Source organism: Lagopus muta, chromosome 19 (genome assembly GCF_023343835.1).
Source record: "Lagopus muta isolate bLagMut1 chromosome 19, bLagMut1 primary, whole genome shotgun sequence".
Lineage (NCBI taxonomy): Eukaryota > Metazoa > Chordata > Aves > Galliformes > Phasianidae > Lagopus > Lagopus muta.
This window is the reverse complement of record NC_064451.1, coordinates 2170115-2191297: the sequence shown is the minus strand read 5'-3', so window position 1 is coordinate 2191297 and position 21183 is coordinate 2170115. Positions and strand designations below refer to the sequence as shown.

Genomic DNA, 21183 nt, shown 5'->3' with positions numbered 1-21183 from the left:
CATCAGCAGAGGGTGAATAGGAAAAGCAATCCTCCTGTGCCAGCAGCTGCCACGAGCAAAGCTACACGCAGCAGCCTGAGAGCGAAGCCTGAATCAGATGCTCTCACCACATTAAAAGAAAAGAAATCCTACTCTCAAACAGAATCAAATCAGAGCTGCAAACACATCCTCGGGCAGCCCAGGGCGTGTGCAGCAAAGGCTTCATACCCACAGAACGTGAGGAGCCATTGCTTCACTCCAAAACTTGGGGCTGCAAGCAAGATATAACATGACAGCGGTTGCACCCGTTTGGATAAAGCATTCCCACAACTGGATCAGCCCCTGTGGGATAATTGCTAGAGGTGACTTGGAATTAAACTTAACATAAGCATTGTTCACGTGGTAAGGAAAGAGGCAAAAGCAGAGCGCAGGCAGTGTGCAAGGAGTCTGTTGTGCAGGAGATCCATGGGCAAGCTGAGGTGTGGGCAACAGGAGGGCAGCTTGGTGTGATGGATGGAAGGAAAATGGCACCAAGAGTGGAATGGAGTGAGGACATCATCACCACCATGGGAACGTGGGATTATGGGGCTGATGAGCTGTGTATTTTCTACCTGAGCCAGCAGACTGTCATTTTTGGACAGCCATCCTTTGGGTGAACGTTGCTCATTATAATCTCATAATAATACCAGAACACACCTCCATCCTGAAAGCTGCCTGTAGGCAAGGTGCAGCTGAGCCTGCGCCCTGCCTTCTTCAGGTCTATTCCTTCAGCAGCAAAGGGACAGAACTTCACAACCCTCAGAGCAAAGGTGTGTGACCTGAAAATGAGAAATCATACAAAAACGGCTCAAGAGAGGGGGATGTTGGGGAAGATACCATCAGATTTCAGATCACCTCTGATTCCTGGGATCCACTGGTGGCTGAGCCCCTCTTCCCTCCCACATGGACTGATGCCTTGGGCGAGATTCCAACACTCAGCTGCAGGAGCATTTCCACGGGGAGCTTGGAGAACTCTGTGGAGTTGTTCTGTAACCTCTTGTGGCCAGGCTGCATTATTCTCATTCTTTGTGTGTGCACGTGCTTTGCAGATGGGAAATGTATCACTGGCAACCCAAAAAATCCGTGCATCTGATGCTTCCATAAACCACACTATTTGTTAAGCTGGCTGTGAGATCTCACTGAACACAGCCAGAATCCTCACCTGTGGCTGTGGGAGCTCATTGAACAGCACTGGACTGAAAGTGCATGGCAAACACATACATCCCTAACGGTGACAGTTCAACACAGTGAACACAACTGGACTACTAACCCCAAAGAGAACCTACCCAGGGAGGTAGTGGTGCAGGGGTAGTTCCATTCAGAAATGAGATTTCCCAGTGTTTTTCCACTTCTCCCCTTCAGTTGAAGTGCATTATTTTAATTCTGATGCTTCATTGTACAACATTGGGCTGTAGTTAAACGACCTTCCGTGCCACGGCACACTGGGGTCTCAGGGTTCCACCCAGCATTCTCACTGCAGCCCTTGCAATCCCAACAGCAGAAGTGGGATTTCTTGGCAAGCAAATCTTGCAGCTGATGAGGATTAGTGCCCAACTGCCCTCAAGCAGAGCAGACAGAGAAACAAGGAGAACGGCAATGCAATGAGGGATGGGATGGGGTGAGGAGGGGTGGAGCTGTTGAAGACGTCCCCAAAACTTTAATGCAGAACTGAGAAAAGAGCAGTGGGAGCTCCCTCTCCTGGTGCACAGTGCATGAAGGGCTGTTGATGGGACACGGGTGCAAGGGACATCCATGAGGAACCCTCAGGGCGCACCTGAACCCCCTGACAGCTCCTAATGCTGCTGCTCAGTGCCTGGACATCACTGCCCCAACACGCTTGGCAAAGCCACGTGCTGGGAGCAAACCCAGCTCTGAGAGGTAGCACAGAAGCCAGGCGATTTCCCCCTGCGACTGGCAACGACCAAACTGGCCACCAAGGCGTCCAAGGCCCCCAAATTTACTCCAGAAGTTGATGCCCCATCCCTGAAGACTTCCAAGGCGAGGCTGGATCAGGTTCTGGGCAACCTGATGGAGCTGCGGTGTCCCTGTGCATCGCAGGGGAGTTGCACTGGGTGGCCTTCAGAGCTCCCTTCAGAGTTCCTTTGGACTCCAGGGATTCCAGGATTCTATGATTCAGAAGCAGAGGGAGGCACAGACTGCAGCCCAGCAGCCCCATGGCTGGGGCAGGGAACATCCAGCCCCACTGGCAGCCCTTTGGGATGGGAAATTGCCTCCATGCAGGAGATTTGGGACAGGCAAATCCCAAACCAGACGGTTGGGCATCTTTGCATTGGCTTGAAAGCACCCCAGGTCTTACTGCTCACCTTCTTCATTTCGCTCTCAACGACGAGGACGAGGAACGCGGCGCAGAGGGCAAGCAGAGGCCAAACTCATTTTAAAGCACTTTTTTCTTTTTTTTTTTTTACTTTTTTTTTTCTTTTTTTTTTTTATTGATTTCATTGAAAACAGAACAAGAAAATGATCAGAGCCAAAAGGCTGCATCTTTAAAACTGTCAAAAAACATGAACAGAAAAAAAAAAAATATAATAATAATAAACATGACGGCATTATGAATGTTCTAGAAGAGATGAACAAAAAAAAAAAACAAAAAAAACCAACCTGTAACTGCACTAATTACAGTATTAAGATATATGCAAAAAAAAAAAAAGAAATTAAGATAATGACCTGCCCAGCCACCACACAAAAGGTGATGGCAAATTTATTCACACTACAATACTAACAATTTAAAAAAGGTTTTGTGTTTTTTTTTTTCCTGCATTTTATACTAAAATCACTTTGTTCTTTTTTATACAATTGATAGTTTATATTCACGTGGTGAGCAAAAAATCACACCAGAATCAGCACCGTTTTTTTTGTTTTGTGGTTTTTCTCTTCGTCGTCGGGTTTTTTTCTGTGTGTGTGGGGGGGTTGTTGGTTTTTTTTTTTTAATGCTTTTTTTTTAATGGTTTTTTTGGGGGGGGGTCTTTTTTTTTTCTTTTTTTTTTTTCTTTTTTTTTTTTTTCTTTTTTTAACGCTACTCCCCAATGTTTCGGTAATGGTAAAAAATAAATCAGTTTATTGAACACCTCATAACGTGTGGCTTAAAAACGAACCGAAGGTGCCCGGCGTTGAGCACTCTGATGGGAGCAGACGAGCTGGTGGCATCGGGGTCCTTCTCTGCAACGCGGCCCCTCTGCTGCTCGCCCAGGGGGTCTCTGCAACGCATCTCTCATCCGTTTTAGCATTAGAAAAAGTGATTTCCTTTAGCAGTTAGTGTCTCGCACAAATCCCCTTCGACGCTCCCTCTCTACAGCCGCCGCAGGAGAGGGAGATCCTTCCATTGGTGAAGCAAATGCTGGATCCGCCGCGTGGCCGGGAGCTGGATGGAGCCGGAGGGCTTCGCAGAGGGGTTTGAGGAAGCGTCTCTGGTTGGCTCAGGGACCAAAGGGGTCAAACGTGGTGGATTTCTTGTCATCGGAAGAGTAAAAAGCCAACGGGTGACGAGGAGGCATTGGTTAGAAACGCAGAGGGCAAGCGGGAGTTGGACCAGATGACCTTTAAGGGTCCCTTCCAACTCAAACGATTCTATGAGAGGCCCCACCGCGACGTCCTGCGAGATGAGGGAGGAATTCAACCAAACTGAGCAATGAAACCAACCAGCAGAGCCTGGCCAGCGCCTCCCTCCCGCCCTGCTCCCCCCGGCCTCTAGAAACAAAGTCCCATCAAGTACTCAAAGTTTATTACAAGTGAACTGGAGATGACTTGGCATGAGCGATCCATTCAATTAACAACGTTCAGAGGACGGGCGGCTCTCCCTGGGCTCTGACAACACTTAAGAACATTAAGAGATGGAGGCCAGGACAGCTCGCGTGGAAAAAAATGCAACAGCCACCCCTCGGCACGGTAAGAACCAGCAGCTTTCCAGGACCAGGAGGGGAGAACAACACCACAGAGGTGAGATTTGCTTTCACTTATTCCTCAAGTAACAGTCGGTGGCACAGCCCTAAGTGTCACGAAGCCCTGGCTTTCCTCGAGCGGGTTTTCTCTCTTTAAATGGAAAATTCAGACAGTATGTGAATCTATAGGGTTAAAACGAGTCAGTCTCTGAGGAGCGGAGCCTCAAAAGGGGCCGGCTGCTGTGGCAGAGCTGGTGTCGGGGAGCCCATTTTCCTGCGTGTCCTGGGACGAGGTGCTCGCCTGCCTCTGGGCCAGCGCTGAGCTCGAGTGTTTGCACTTGGGTGAACCGCACTGACAGCTGAAGAACTTGCCTTTGATGTCCCAGAACCTGTCGCCGTAGTCAAAGCTGGAAGAAAGAAATGGAAACGGGGTCACCGTGATGATGGAACGCTCGGGAGCGAGAAGCCGAGGTTGGCAGCACCTGAAGCAAAGCAGCATCAGCACATGGAGTACATTGGGGACACGGCTTGGCAAGCAATGGGACACGGCAAACCTGGGGGCAGCAGAGCTCTTGTCTCTCTGCAGAGGAAGGGGTTTGAGAGGTGACAATTCAGGTGCCTACAGCACTTCAGCCTCCAGCTAGCTGTAGGACCTCAGCACTTAGAAGTCTACCCTGGACCAAATGCATTTGGAGAGTTTTTTCTGTTTCAGTCCACTGCTGGATAAAACCATCCAGGATCTGCCCCCAGCACAGAGCTGAGCACAACGAGCTTGCAAAAAAATCCAGAGAAATTCCTACAGTGAGGACCAGAAAGCCACAGAGGGGAGCAGAGCCCCCAGCTGAGCTGACCCCAGTCAGCCAAGCAGCCACCAGGGGATGGGGCTGCTGCTGCCACTGAGGTTCCTCCCAGCACCCCGAACCCCAAAGGCTGCCCCAAACCAGCATCCTGACATGGGGCCACCTGGCACTGGTCTACTGGGGAAGAACTCAAGACATGAATCCCAAATCCTGAGCACCAACTTGAAGTACGTGCTCTGGACAAGTCCTGGTCTACCAGTGTTAACCTAACACAACCATGCATGGAGAACAGGAGACAGTAGGAGGGTCTGGCACAGCCCCACCACGTGCCAGCCCTGCCCATGGGGCACAGATGGGGCCTTCTGCTTCATACTTGGAAGGTCTCACACCTCCCAGCGCCCACAGTGGAGATGAGGGCTGTGCTGAACAACTCTGTCACTGCTTACCGGCTTTTGGGTTCATGGGATTTTGTTGTTTTGGGCTTTTTTTTTTTTGTGATTTCCCAATTTCTGGCTGCTCCAGTGGCTATCCACAGCAAGCCCACAGCAAGAAAAAGTTTAGGGGGAAAAGGGAGGCTGAGTTACAGATGTCACCAAACAAAAGAAGAACAGGAAAATACAAAATCAGCGACATCAAGCACTGAAGCTCTGCTCAGAAGGCAGGACAGGGCATGGGAAGGTTTGCAGCACTCAGTCCTGCCCAGGCAAGGTGCAGGCAGCCAGCCCAGCTCGGTACCTACCCAATTTCTTCTCCAGCCTCTATGTGCCTCGTGCTGAAGAAGGCGATCCTGGGAAAGCGGAGGTCCTGGTGAGACATGAAGACTCGCACGGGGATGAGGTTTGGCTCACAGAGGTGGTTTATAAAGCGGCTGATGTTGCCATAGAAACGGGCATCTATGCAGTACACCTCTCCATCCTAGAGGGAGAAATGTTGTGTGTTTCATTAGATGGGATTTTAAAAAAGGCAGTGAGCGAGCTAGCAGCCCTTGTGCTAACACTCTGGAGATCCTGAAAAAGAAGAATGGCCAGGGAAGGCTTTAAAAGGACTAAACACATACTTCTACATTCAACACAGCCCCGAAAATAGTTTCCCGTGGAACACTCTGCCCCTGTGAGCCCAAAGACCTTTCAAAAATGCTCTTGACATTGGCTGGCACAACAGATCTGCTCTGCTTTTGGTGCAGTGGGATTTGCGTTCTGGGCAGAGCAACACCTTATGGGTAAAAGCCACTGGACAGGGGAACAGGAGTCCGTTCTGTCCTCTAATTGAACATGACAGCTAGGAAAACACTAAGCCAGAGCCTAGAGAAAACAGTTCTTTTGCAGATAAAAGTGAAAGTGAGAACACAGAAATTCCCTTTCCAGAGAGCCCAGACAGCAGTCATACTTTGTTTTCCTTGAAAATAAAAGAACCCCCCTCAGGGCTTTTTTATTCCAGTACAGAATGACTGTGCAAAGCAGAGACTTTAATTACAGAAGCTAATTTCTGTTGCAAAGAGGCCAAAAGCAAAAGGATCCATTAGCTGCGCTCAAACTCCCTTTTGGGCAAGCACCTTGCAATCTTTAATGGATGAGCTGGGTCAGATCACACTGCCCAGCTGGTGCAGGAGCCCAGGGAAGATGTCCCAGTGATTGCGGAGGCATCACCCTCAGAGCCCCACGCCACACAGTGCTGCAAGCTCTGATTTCAATTGCATTTAAGTCTCATCCCTTCTTCACTTGTGGAAATGCCACCTTCTGTAAGGACAGCATCAGCCACCCCAGTGAGCAGCTGGGAAGATCTGAGCTCTTCACCATACAAACCAAGATGCTCTCCTTGAGAAAGCAGGCAGCATTCCCACGGCCAATGAGGACAAGTCCCAGAGCAAAGTGCTTCTCACCTTGCTGCAAGAGTTTCAGGAATGTCAGAGGCAAACAGAGAGGAAGAGCAGAATGGGGTAAGAGGACGCACACGGATGGACTCTGCAGACATCTGCATCACTTCTTACACCTAAGATCTTCAGTGCTTAAAAAGGACCTTAGGATCTGGCACTCAGGGATGCATTTTGGTGGGCATGGTGGTGATGAGCTGACCACTGGATTAATGATCATAAAGGTCTTTGCCAATCTTAAGGATTCTGTGAAGAACATTTATTTCAAATGGCTTTCAATGCTCAGCAGCTGCGATGCGAATGGTTCCCAGTCAGGCTTAGGACCATATGTGGGAAGGGGAGCTTAACACCAATAGAAAGCAAGCACACCAGATAAAACTCATCCTCCCATCTATCAGAAATAGTGTGTTTTTTTCTGGCTCTCTAATACAGAGAGAAAAATAAAAATAAAAAATAATCCCATTAACCTGTGGAAACCCAGAAGGTGTCTACTGTGCTATGTATTCTGCCCTGAAAGCCCAGAACAGGCCCTGACTTCTGACTGCTCGATGTTTGCCCTCTTTCAGACACAGGAAGGGATGTGACTGCAAGACCTGGCACGTTGAGTGATTCACCACACACATGGCCCCCAGTGACAGCTCAAGGAACAAAGACATCAGAAATGACGTCCTCAACATCTGTGCTTCAGCACAAGCTGCATCCAGGCCACTCCTCCAGGACACAGCAGAGCCCTAATGCTCCCCACCCATGATATTTTCCCAGTGCTGGGGATGTGAGGGGACCCACTGGGCTCTGCCTGCCTTCAGCACAGCCTTGGGTTTCTCTAAAGGACCCCTGAGCGACTCGCTGCCTGTTGCACAGATGCTCCACTCTGAAGGTGCACTGATGAAAGACTGTGTGCTTGTTCCTGTGCAAAATCCAGATGTTCTACCTGAAAGCAGCCAGCCAGGGGTTAACCTGAAGGCCAAGCAAGACCCAGGCAGTCTCTTGTTCATAAATGCAAAAGCCAGCTTCAAGTCCCTGCTGCTCTTTAACCTCTAGTTACAGTCTGACCCCTGTTTTCAGACCTGCTACAAGGCTCACTACTTATCTTTTTTCAACTTTAATGTCTGTCACTTAAGAAGAAAAATTGTAATAACAAAGCAAAGCTTCTTTGTGACAGGCTGATGGCAGGCACAAGACAAAGACCGCTTTACAGCTTCCCTTGGAAGGCGTCCCACTGCTCTGATTCCCCAGCTCAACTTTCTCCTCTTCTCCCTTCCCAAGGAAAGTCTGAAGTGACGCTCAGATGCTTCAGATCACACTTTTCAAAGCAAGATTTCTGCACTGAGACAGCCCTCTGCAGAGCAGCAGAGGACAACCAACAGCAGCAGAAGCCTCAAGTCCCTGCTAGGGTGTCTGCTGGATCCCTTTGTAAGGGAGCAGCATCTCTTTCAGCTTTGCAGCTCATGCATCAACATCTTTTTATGAAGAGCTTACAGAGCTGCCAATCAACAACACCACAAGCCTGCACACTGCTGTATACACACCTGAATATCAACAGCTGAACACCTGAACTCAGGATGTTTGAGCATTTTTAATAGGGAAGCTCCTTGCCCTGAGCCTGCTGTGGGCAGCTCGTAACGCTGTGGCCCAGCTGGGCTCTGTTACCATTCTAACAAGCCCTGAAGTCTCATCTCCACAACCTTACTTTTCTAACAAAACCCAGTGAGAAAGCAGCTCTGCTTCCAAGCTTTCAGAGCACGCTGTACATCAAGATATAGAGAAATACTCTCCGTGCTCCTTTGGAGAAACAAGACCTTGGGTTCACCTCCCTGGATACAGTCAGTACCTTGTTGTCAAGGTCGAAGAGGTAGGAGTCCTCTTCACGGACGTCTGCCTCGGAGTCAGATATCAGCTCACCAACATACCTGCAGGCAAACAGGAAAGGCAGGAATAAGATGCTTGTGCAACCACCAGCTTGGGTTTAACACCCCCTTCCAGTAAGAGGGGAAGGAAGGGATGCAGCCACCATCACAATCATAGCCTCAGCAGTGCAGGTCATTTCAGATCCGCATGGGCAAACACAGCTTTGCCAACTCAGAGCAGCTAAAATCTGGCTCCAAGCTCAGTCTTTTCAGGGCAACACTTTTAATATTAAAAATGGAGTTTTATTTCCAACAGAATTCACTCTTTCCTTTCGCAATCCTCTTTGTTGGCCAAGATCAGTACATTAATCCAACTCTCTTTATGTCCACCATTGGACTCACCTCCTGTACAGTACTGTCATGTCTGTGCTGTTTACATTTCAATGTAAAATGTTTGTTTCCCATTCTTCCAACATTTGAACTGATTACGTATGCTGTACACCTGAAAAAGTCCTGTTGTAAAAGTCCCAGGTCTAGTCAAACCTGTTAGAATGCCTGGAAGGATGTAGGCTTCTTCCTCATCCTCCTCAAACCAGACCATATCAGAGCTGTGGTCTGAGCAACAATTACACTGGTGTCAAAACAGGTGCAAGGCAGATTGCAATCAGGCCCTCCCACTGAATGTGTGCTCTGTGGTCTGGTTTGCTGAGCAGGACCAAACACAGGCACCACTTCTGATGCTCCAGATGTTGGGTTTGATGACTCAAGTTACAGGAGTCTCTGCTGCACCTGCATTCCCACATCTGCCTCCTGTCTCCAGCTTACACGGTTCTAGGCTGTCAACCTACAACACTTCCTGAACTGAGCAGCCTGCAATCAAAACAAAGACACACAAGAGGAGATGAACTGAGCCAGAGGGAGGAATAGAAGAAAGAAGCTGTAGCACGGTAGATTCTGGTACCCAGCTCTCCACAGCCTTTGACACAGCACTAATGAATTATAAGCAAAGGACTCACAAAACAAATATCCTTCATAACACCAACAGATGCTCCCACGATCTGCAGCCACCACACCAGCAATTCCCCTTCAGCTTTCGGAAGCGTTTTAGAAGCATTAACCAACCGTATCCACATCCCCTTTTGGCCCGAGGCAGCATTTAACTTCAGGGCTCAGGAAGGAGAGCCACGAAACATTAACCTGGAGCAGACCCACGCACTCTGTGACCAGGGATCGTTTGGCTGCAGTTCCCAAATCTAAGCAATCTGGCAGAGCTGTTCTGCCAGGCCAGGAGGCTGCTGTGGCCGTGTGCGATGCTGCTGTTTGCCCCCACTGCATCTTGTTATTTATTAAGAGCTCCCACAAGGCTGCAGCATTACTGGAAACCACACGCTCACTGGTGACCTAAAGCAATAAGAAGATTGTGGCCAGAGGCAGAGAAATTGCTGTAGCGTGGCACAGTAGCCAGCAGCAGCTTGGAAACAGCTGAATAATGCTGCACAGAGAGGCACTGCTCAGCGAGTGCCACTTCAGGGTCACCATTTAGTGGAACAAAAAATCCCACAGTCTAATTAAAAACTGTTGTTTCCATGTTCCTTTAAAGACCATTCCTGCAACTCCTTTCTTTTTCAGTCCTGTTACCAACACAAACTTTTCCATAATTTACCAGGTCCAAAGTTACAGAAAGATGCACAAGGAGCACAACTTCCTACTTCGGAGTATCCTTCATGGAAGTTAAGGCAACGTCCTTCTTCCCAGCAAGATGCTGAGCACACTGGAGGCAGTAACTTCACGTTGCTACTCATCACTGTGAGATCAGAGCATATTCCATGCAGAAACCAGGAGCAGTGATACATCCCCAGCACAGGCTGTGTCTGTTTCCACGGGGTGTGGGGGATGGGGTGGGATGCCCAAGATGTCCCTGGCTGAAGGGGTGACTGAAATATCTGCCTTGGTTCAGATGGTATCTTGCTGGAGCTGTTTTGTACAGGAATTAAACATCTGGAAGCCACATAATGTGCTCATACCAAAAGGAACAGACCAAAGTGTCACAAAACCTCTGGTTTCTGCCTCCAACTCATTCAAAGCCCATACCCACAGTACCATCCTTAGACCAACACAATTATCGCCCTTTCAAAGCAGAGGAATAACCTCAGCACAAAGGGACTGCCTGGTCAGGGCACTGCTCTGCATGGTCAGTGCAAAACACTCTTCTCCAAGTGCCGATCCTGGGAACTGCTGTGTGTAAGCAGCCCCACAGCACCAGGGCTTCTTTGCCAGAGGTGAGGAAAAGGAGGAACAAAGGCTGCACACATGCAGTATTACAGAGAAATAGCACAGCTGGCTTGAAGAAGAGAAAGGCTGGGGTTGGTGAGCTGAGCGAATAATGTGAGTGTGTGAGTGAGAGGGATGGGGACAAGGAGGAGCCTGCATGGGCAAGACAAAAATGTATTCAGCTGCTTAGCATGCAGCTCATTTAGATAATGAAGATGGTGCCCACCTCTGAAACTGCCTCAGCAGCTCCTGGCAAGCGTGGAGGAAGAGTTAAGGGCAGCTGTGGCATCTGAACCTCATCAGCTCTGACTCTCCAACACACCCATCTGCGCTGGTCACCCACTGCACAGAGCTGCCCAGTCTCCCTGGGCTGCCAGTTTATCACCACTTATCCCTCTCTAGTGTTTACATTCCAGCAGGATGTGGTAAAGCTGGTGCTGTTTTCTTTAGGAGCAGTTTGCCTACAGGCTCAGGATCATCTCTGGGCACTTAACCAGGACACAGCGACCTTCAGGACCCATCAGGAAGTCCCACCTGAGGACACACGTGAGACACTCCCCCGTGACTCTGCCTGGATGAAACATTTTTATTTCCCTTTCTTTGTTTAAATACTGCAATATGCTACACCAGTCTCCTGCTGCCTGACTCCATACAACATCAATAATCCGCTCCATAAAACCCCAGCACGTATTTTCATGAAGGGCAATAGTCCTGTCTTATTTAGAACATCTTAGCTCATTAGTACCACAATGAAGAAAACACTTTCCCAACTGCTTACTGAACAACATCAACCACTTTAAAGCCTTAAAACCACGTTGGTTCAGCAGCAGTTTTTTCAACCTGATATAAATCTTAATATTTTCGTTCCTAAGTACTTTATTGAACCAGGGCCTAAATTTGTGCTTAATGCCAAATGCTTTACTGTTTTGATGAATCAGACTAAAGGCAGAGCTGTGACACCAGGGAACCTCTTGGGAAAAGCCAGTCTTGAAGCAGAAAACAACCCTATATGAAACAGTTGTTCCAAATTCCCTCAGCCTTAAAGGTCTTGTACACGGTGAACACATGATGCATTTGCAGCACAACCCAGATCTGTCTCATTCCTCACTGCTCATGCGTCACAGGGGCAGCAGAGCCCAGAACCACAAGCTGACCACAGACTGCAGCGAGGTGGAGAGGGGTGGAGAAAGCTCCATGCCACGAGGAAAGGACGAGCAGAGCAGGAAATGGGATCAGGAAGCCTCGCAGTGAGGTGAGCTGCTCTGCTCTGTGCCAATTTGATTTGCAAGAAATCATGTGCTGAGCATGCCAGCCCTTGGGAAGTACTGCATTTGTGTGAGCTAATGAAAGCTGAAGGAATAACTTACTCGCACACAAAGGTTCCCAGTGGAATGTCTTGCATCGTTCGCACGCCCCAGCCCATCTTTTGCGTCCGATAGAGCTGCAATCGAGTCCTGGAAAAGAGGAAATGAAGCCACATCAATAGCAGCACTGAGCAGAAAGGCAGCAGGGGAAAGAGCAAAAAAAAACAACCAAACAAACAACCCTGCAATCTCCAATCAGCACAAACGCAAAGAGAATATTTCAGCGTTCAAACCCCCTGTTCTCAGTCTGGTGCCACAATATGTGTGCTCCATGCACCAGGATGGCACTGCCTCTCCCTGCCCAGCTGCAGCTGCTGAGGTGCATGCTTGGTGCCTTGCACACGTTAAGGACTGGGGAAGAGGGCATGGCAGCAGATGCTCCACGCTGATGCACAGCTGATTCACACACAGGATACCAAAATCCCACCTCCAACATTTCTTTCTCTTTCACACACGTGCCCAGCACTCAGGGGAAGGTGGAAAGGGACTTCAGGCTCCAAAGGGAGCGGTGCTGCAGGGGGAGGCAGGGAGCTTACACTGAATTAAGAACACCTTGAGCTAAGTGCTCTGATCCCTTTGCCCTCTGCTGAGGCCAGTGCATCTCGCAGCTCCATCGTATCCAAATCCCTGGAGGAAACGTAAGGAAGAAACGCTGCAACCTGAAACTTCTTGGTGTAATAGCTGCTCCGTGGAATTTTACTGATGGAGTTTATAGGCAGAGAAACAATCCCGTAAGTCATTCTGTCTCCTGCTCAGCCAGAACTTGAGTTAAGTGCAGGATGAACCATCTCCACTAGGGAATGTTCTCTCTTTCCCCATGGGAAGCAACCCCCCCTCTCATCAATGCTGTTATCGGAATAAAGAGAAATCTGATGCTCACCTTAACTTCACCCTGTTGGTTTTTCCAGTATTTCTCTCCTCTTCCCCCCACCCATTCCCTCTTTGCACCATCAGCTCAAACCATGCTTCCTCTCCAGGGCTGATGGTTTACTCCTATTTGTTCACAGCTCCAGGAGCCTGAACCAGAGCTAAACAAGACACCAAGAGAACACTTGAGCTGACAAAAAAACAGAAGCATCAGATCTAACTGCATGGCTCCTGAATAAACACTCGTAAAGACACCGAAGCTGTGCAGTTTGGATAGGAAAAACTACAGGGCTGAAGTTCTGTGGAAACACATCCAGCCCTTTCTTATTTTTGAAGTTGCAAAACGTCCTTGGAAATGTAAAGCCCACAAAAAAAAATGTGTTGTCAGTACCATGAAAGATTTGCAAAAGTCTTTTTTTTCCAGGAGGATTCCTTAGAAGTTTGTCCCGATGCATTCAGTGCATTGGCAAACTTCTCTGAAGCAAAGGTGCAATACAAAACATTTTCATTACTGTCTGGCAGCAAAATGAACAGAGCCTAATCAGCAACACCTCTGAAGCCAACAGGTATCCAACTCAGAGAGAGTCAGGCCAATAAGTGGGAAACTTCAAGCAACCAATTCTTTGCCTGCCAGCCTGTATTTCTAAAATCAATTGCTATCTTACGACAGCTTCTAAACTGAGGCTCTGCATTTTTTGTTGCTCTTATGTCTCTCACAGCTCTCTACCTGACAAGTTACACCCAAGGCTGCCCTTGGGTGCAAACCCAACACCCTTTGTACACTCTGTGGTCCAGCTGAGAAAGACCAGCACAATTCTCCCATGCGCCAGGGTCAGCAGCATGGCACAGATCCCAGCTGAGCTCATTGCCTATTGCTGTTCATCCCCACCTGCAGCACACACAGGAAACTCCTCTGCCTCTCACTGCTGAGTGGTGGCACCTGCCCAGCTCTGCTCCACCTCTGCAAGTTCTGCACTTTGTGTGTCTGCAGGCAGAGCCGAGGCTCTGTGCTTTGTCCCACAGCAGGCTGTGTGTGGCTTCTCACCTGAGCCCATTCTGCACCACCCGGTTCCTACAGGTCCGCCAGCACGAGCAGGCATGATTGCACTCAAAGATGAGCGGGGGCTCAGCCATGTTGAACTCAGGCAGGAGTCGGCCGTCCTGAAGAGGAGATGCATTCAAGACAGAGTTAGTTATCTCTTCTTGTAAACTTTCCCAAATGCAAAACGGGTGAGAAGACCCCTATTGCAGAGGCATGCCCCAAAACAACCTCACAACTCAACTTCTGCAAGGCTTCGTTCTGCCCTAGCAGCAGCACACAAGCCACTGTCACAAACAGCTGACAAACAGCAAGAAACCATTCAGGTTTTTGCTGCCTGGCATCACCCTATGCACCATCATCAAAAGCATCTCACAGTGCTGTGCAAAAAATGGTGTGCATCATCATTATCATCTTTTCATAGTGCTGGAGGGGAGAAGCATATGCTTTGTCTATCTCTGGAATAAAGCCTAAACTTCCACGTTACAAGGCCAGCACGTCCAAGTTCTGTAAACCACATTATCTTCCCAAATAACTCTCCCAAAAAAGCTACAATTCAATTATCTACCAACCATATAGGATTAAGTAAGTGATAGAGGCTGTTCATCACACTAAACAAATATGGCTTTTATGGCTTTAAAGATATAATCACCTATTAATGTGTAAATAAAATGCCTACAAAGCAAAGAAAGATGCCAATACTCCCCCTGGGAGAAACTTACAGAGATTAAGAGAACTTCTGATCTTAGCAGAACCTGTCCAAATATTAACCTCAAAACCTCCCAGGCGGACTGAAGCACACTTACCCAAACCAAACTAGGCTTCTGGCAGTGATGCAGTTAAAACATATTTACTTTGCATTCATCCAGAAGGATCCTGATAAGTACAGGTAGGCAAAAATCTCTCTTCTACCCTCCCCCTGTTTATATATTGCAGCATTTTCTATGTCTTTCTGAAATGGAAGCTGATTTCACGCATGGGTTATTAAATGCTCTCTATCACATGGGTATAATTAATGGCTCAGCTGGCATGACAGCAACACAAACAAATAACACTGGAAAAGCTTCCCTGAGTATACATTTTGTTATTGTCACATACACCTCAAAGCTGAGACTGCAACTCCAGGCATTTTAAAACAAAAAGCAGAGGAGCTGTGCAAGGAATTTGCCTTTAGGTCCTATCAGAAATCCTGAATTTTGCAATGTTCTGTTTGCCAACCAAACCTGAAGCTGTGCATCCTCACCTTATCATACCAGCAGCGCATACTGAGTTGGCCACACATGCAGTTACTGGAGGAGCAGTCGTCTATACACACGCAATACTGAAAGAGAAGCAGAAGGGATCAGCTCCAAGCCACTCCAGCACAAGTGAAAGAGCAACTTCTCTAAGTGGGCCAGTGAGCAAAACCACACGTCTTCACTTTCTCCTGCCTGGAGTGCCTTCCAAACTTTCCCAAAAGAGGCCACTGCTGCAGCTCATTAGCCAAAAAGATAACCAGACTCATCAGTTCAGTGTCATGTTTACTCAGTTCTTCAATTCTACACATAATGGATGGCAAAGGAGTCCAGCCTGCAGAACAGGATCCCGCCATGAGTCACCTTCATCCTCTCCCCACATTACTAACCTTCCTCTGTGCCCTATGAGCTCCACACCTGAGGACAAGGAAAGCTCTGAAGTCACTTGGAAGACAGCATGAGGAAGGTCTCCAAACAACTCTTTAACTCTCACAGCCAGAACAGAGGAAAAGGATAAACAAATGGGAGCTGCACCAGGCAGCACCAGGCTGCAGTAACAGCTGAATGCAGGGGTGAGGTGAAGTCTGGGAAAGGAAAAACAGAAGAATCCCTTCTTCTGGAATTTCGGAGCACAGCCTTGGCTTGAACTCAATACGAGCACGAGACATTCCCATTCTGAATGCAAAACCTGGTCTGAGGTGCAGTGCAACATCTCTAAATGCTCACAGCAGAACAGGACAAAAACACAATCCCTCACCTGTAAATGGGTGATGTTTCTATCAATGTCCATTGGGGAGGTGACACAGTTCTGTGAGACATACTTGTAGTTGCTAGGACAAGGCTCACTGTCCACTGAATTGACACAGGGAATCGGGATCCTCTCATAGCCCCGGGCAATGTCTCTGTCAGAGGCAGAAAGAGAAGTGTCACAGCAGAAAAGCTTCCCCAAACAAGGGGCCATTCAAACACCATCCTGGGGTAGAATCAGTGTCTTTGATCACCGAGCAATTCAGACTAGATCAGAGTTCATATTTTTCCACTCTGCCTTACAGATTATTCTTTGTGTTTGTGAGTTATTTCCATTTGGAGGATGAATTTACAAGTCATGGACTGAATCAGCGATTTTTCAGTCCTGCTAAGCTCCAACTGACCTTCACACCAGTTTAGAAAGCACAGCACAGCACACACTTTCAGTCCTTTCTCAAAGCAGGCTCCCTGCCTTGCCCTGGCCAGGGCTGTATTTCAGGACCCACGAGCAAAGTCAGTCGGATTCTCACCTGCTCACTACCTTCTCAATCTGGACAGGCTTCTCAGTCGATGATTCTCTGAGTGTTTTGTTCATCTGTAGAGCCACCCAGACCTGAGAGTTAAGGCTGGAGCACTGGAGCGGAGTCTCACCCTCCTTGTTCTTTAAAGTGACATCCGAGCCACGGGAAAGAAACAGACTGCAAAACAGTAAGAAAGGATAAGGATCCCTAAGAGAAAGTGCACAAGGGAAAAATGAGTTGAATCGCATTCTCCAGCCAGCCCTTAAGGGACAACGTAGCATCTGCAGCAGTGAATAATCACCTGGGTTTTCTTTATAAGCATGGCTCAGTGAATCCTTCTACAGGAAGGTGCTGCCAGAAGCCACAGACTGGAGCTCTGGGCAAATCCTGCCCTGCTCCAGGTCCAGTAAATGCCTTGCTGGTGACCAGCCTAACTTCAGGCAAGCTGGAAACTCTTTCTGGGAGAGAAAGATAAGGGGTGGGAACGGTAGGCTGGAAATGGTTAAGTCCAACCAGAAATTTGTATTGGACTTGGCCCTTGTTCATACTCACCAGCTTTTGGTGAGGACACATGCTGACTTTATTCCTAGCAGTGACTAAACAAAAGAAAAGTCTTGTTACCCTATTACACCACAAAAAGCTCCAGGACTACCCCTCGTTTTGTGGTCCTTTTTACACCAGCTCTGGCAGCAGGCAGTATTTCACACCCACTGTGCCTAGGAGCAAGGGCAACAGAGAAGCAAGCCCTGCATCCCAATTTTGGTCTGTGCTTAAATGCCAAAGGCATTTCAAAAGCTGTCCCAAGCTTCCAGCCAGCACCCAGCCAGAAAGGAGCAACCAGGGGAAGGGAGAGCAGCAGCAGGGCTGGAGCTGTACTCACACAACACACTCGTAGCGGTTCTCTCTGGCTGCAATGTGCAGGGGGGAATCTCCATGAATATTCACCGCATGTAAATCACACTTAGCAGCCAGCAGAATCTCTGCAATGTCAACACAGCCAGAAAAAGCAGCCCAGTGCAAACAAATATTTTCCTCCTGGAGGGGAAAAAAAGCAGAGCAGAGGTTTGTTTAGTGCATTAAAACCCTACTGCTTTGGGAACTCCATCATCCTCAGCTCTACACCTGAGGCATTGAACACGTAGCTTCCTTCTCCTCCCCTACACTGCTCATGCTGGTTGGGAGCCCCAGGGCAGGCAGGGAAACCTCAACAGAGCTGAGCAGGGAGTTCTCACTCCAGCCACCTCCGCACACAGAATTGGGGAGGCTGCATCAAAATGCTCCATTGCCTTTCTGTTGCACACAGACTAATTGTCTATCTGTGAGCCACAAAAACAATCTGGATCAATCCACGAGAGAGGTGGCAGACATGAATAAGCACAATGGAAAAGGCTAGAAGCTGAACTTCCCCAGCCCAGACACACAGCAAAACTTGCATGTCTCCCAAGGTACAAAATCGAAGAGAAAAAGTCTCTGCCAAGCAAGAACAGAACGCAGGCTGTAGGGTATGTGAAAGTGCTAGAAAGAGAACCATGAGCTACATGGAAAGCAATCAATCTGACTTTGGGCATCTCTTAAATACTGTATGTACTCATCTCTCACTAGCTGCACTAGAAATAGCTGAACACTCATCTCTTTGATGGAGATATTTTAAGCAATGATACTCTGTTTTCTGTTACAGTGCAACTGGCAGCACTTTAGAGTCCTTCCCCCCGACAGGCCCTAAAGATGCCCGATACAACAGTGCAATCATAGAATGGCCTGGGTTGCAAAGGAGCACATTGCTCATCCAGCTCCAACCCCCTGCTGTGTGCAGGTCACCAACCAGCAGCCCAGGCTGCCCAGAGCCACATCCAGCCTGGCCTTGAATGCCTGCAGGGATGGGGCATCCACAGCCTCCTTGGGCAGCCTGTTCCAGTGCAATGACAGTAATGATCACCTTTTTTTATTATTATTTTTTTTAAATAAAAATAAAGCACATCTTAAAGTCATTGTAACCTAACTTAGATCTTCTCTTACATGAGGAGGCTGCTGGCACGCACCAGGGAGTGGGAAGACCTCTCTGTGCATGGCTTCTGCCTCCTACAGTGGTAAAATCCAGGAAAAAACCTCACCAGCATCATGTACTGATCTATAAAAGATTAATGCTGTTGATTGCATGCTGCATGCTGCTCAGACACGTTACACACACCTAAGATTTGCTCCTTCGTTTAGCACTGGCTACTGCCTAGCAGGAGCATAATTACAATCAAAAGTGTTTCTCACAGAGTATGATGTTTCCTAGCACAAATGACATTACTTCTTAATGGCTGCAATCAGGAGACACTGAGCTGTAGGTACAGTAACAGATATGTGATATATACATCTGCTAAGGGGATATTTTTCTTCCAAGTGAATTGTTGACTGAGACAATTTGGTTTTCATCATTTAACATGTGAACTTTTAACTGGCAGCCAAAGGCTTCTGTGGCAGCTCAAACAAGAGTCAGCACAGTCTGTGCTAGGGTCCTGAAGTCATGCAACAACCCCAAAGCCCCCTCCTCCCACTTTGACTTTGGCTTTTATGAAGAGTATCAGGTCCAGAACTGCCTGGGAACTGTTTAAGTTACCAAGGAATGGAGGCTGTTCCTACTAAGGGCTTTCAGACTGGGGAAGGCAACTCGCACATGGGGCCACTCTGAGCTCCGTGGGACAAATGTGCCAGCACCTACCCCTGCCAGCACCCAACAGACACCAGAAAAGGCATTTAGGGAGACAAACACGAAACGGCGCTTACATCCATCAGATTCAGAAAAGCACTAGCAGCCCTGGAGAAGAAAATATATTGTCATGAGGTATGCTAGGGCGTGAGATGAGATGATATCAACTACCTCTCATCTCTTACAGACCCAAGCCTGGAGTAGCTCTTCACATCCAAGCTTCCCTTGCAGATACTTCTGGGGTTTCAATAGCAGAGGGGGAAAAGACAGAAATACTCTATTAAGAAAAAAGGAGCATTGCTGAGGTACTGAATCTCCTGAGCAGAAGTGAATGTGCTTCCCTTCTTCTCCCCCATCACCTCCCTCTCATTTTCTCTTTTTACTTGAAAAACTCTGTGAATTCAGCTGGCACAGGAAGACACCCAGAGCCGCTGGGCCCACCGAGCTCCCAGGGAGCCCACGTGGGAGGAGGAGGACTGCTTGCTTGCCTGGAAAGCTTCTTCTAGAGTAAGGAAGAACATTTTCCCAGCCAACATTCACTGTCACTTCTGTATAGGGATCACTGTGCCTCCCTGTACTGAGCCCAAAGTTGCTGTTCTTGGGCTCTTCTGGTTTCTAAACAGAGATTGCGGATTATTTCTAAAACAGATTCCAGGAAGAACCTCACATTGTCTCGAATGTTGATGTCTGACCCCTTTGCAAGCAGTAGCTTCACCAGCTCGATATGCTTGTACTCAGTGGCCCAGATCATCGGCGTCCAGCCTCCGTCATCCTGGGGAAGGAAAGAAAAGGCTGAGACAAGTAGAACAGGCACAGCGGTCTCCTGCTGGCTCCCACAAGCCTAGGAAGCCATGGCAGCATGTGTCTTGCTAGGAGCCACAGACCCCTTCCCTCCCCACGTCTGCCTCACTGCAGTGTTTCACTCTAGGCTGCTGCAGGGAAAAGTCCCTCATGGATCCTGCAGAGCCCAGCAAGATCCGAACCAATCTGCCCCAGCAGATTTGAGTTTATTTGCAGCTAAGCAGACTGGAGATGGGTCCCTAAGGTGTTCAAATCCAGCTGACTGTCAACAACAAAGAACACCCAGCTTCTGTAAAAGCACTTGCAAAAGCTCACCTAAGCTCTGAGATGGTCAGGGCTAGGGTAGACCAATCCCACAGCACGTGTATGATCTCACCCTTCTGCCAGAAGGAGCACAGTGGCATCCTTTGGAAATTCAGGGCTAAGGGGAAACTGTAAATGGAGACACATGGAAGGGAAGTTCCCCTGAGGTCAGCAAGGAGGTTTCTGCAGCAGGCCAGAAGGGGATATCCTCATTAGAGAAGAGCAGCTTCTGCACCTTGCAGATAGGCCTCACCTGGCAGTTGACATCCATCTTTCCTATGGACAGGAGATACTGAACAACATCATAGTGCCCCTTCTTGGCAGCCAAGTGCAGACACGTGGAGCCCTCCGCATCCTGGACACAAGCACAGAACAAGTCCTCAGGGAACATCCCTTCCCCACATTCCCCATGTCTGCAGACCACCAATGATGCTGAGGAACATCAGAGAAGTCATCAGAAGAACATCAGACAAATCAGAGAACTCCAAAAGCAGCAGCAATCAGTACTGGCACAGAGCAGAGGCAGCTCTCCAGAAAGCTCAGACATGCATCCAGTGCAGACCAGAAGGGTGAGAGCAAAGGCTATGGGAAGAGACACCTTTATAAGCACAGGGAAGGTAACAGCCCCAGCCCCTGGGTGCTCCCCTTCCCCAGCAGGCAGTGTCTGTGTTGAAGAGCCCAGAGGAAGCAGGAATCTCTTATACAGCACTGCACTTCAATGTAAAATACTCTGTTTATGCAGCTTTTTGCTGTGTTTATTAGCACAAGGCTTAACCCAGCAGCTGGCAGCAGGGACCAAGACCCCAGGGTGCCCTCGGTCATGTATCCAGACTGGGGAAACAGAACAACAGCAATGGCTGAAAGAAAAAATGCTATGGGAGCAGAGTCTGGTCGATGGGCAGGCTGGGG

The 21183-nt window shown here is 48.5% G+C and overlaps 1 protein-coding gene across 13 annotated transcripts in view; it reads right to left on the bottom strand.

The window, feature by feature from the left end:
- Positions 1-2938: 2938 nt before the first annotated feature.
- The window catches only part of EHMT1 (euchromatic histone lysine methyltransferase 1), a 96448-nt gene continuing 78203 nt past the window's right edge, over positions 2939-21183 (bottom strand). For all 13 annotated transcript variants that reach the window (XM_048966439.1, XM_048966437.1, XM_048966431.1 and 10 more), the window contains 11 exons: positions 20528-20629; positions 19838-19942; positions 17356-17510; positions 16485-16652; positions 15965-16109; positions 15216-15293; positions 13979-14094; positions 12070-12156; positions 8416-8494; positions 5454-5629; positions 2939-4321 (listed from right to left, as the gene is read on the bottom strand). In XM_048966439.1, the coding sequence (XP_048822396.1) occupies positions 4138-4321; positions 5454-5629; positions 8416-8494; positions 12070-12156; positions 13979-14094; positions 15216-15293; positions 15965-16109; positions 16485-16652; positions 17356-17510; positions 19838-19942; positions 20528-20629 (1395 nt within the window). In that variant the 3' untranslated portion in view covers positions 2939-4137. The remainder of the gene's footprint in view (positions 4322-5453; positions 5630-8415; positions 8495-12069; positions 12157-13978; positions 14095-15215; positions 15294-15964; positions 16110-16484; positions 16653-17355; positions 17511-19837; positions 19943-20527; positions 20630-21183) is intronic.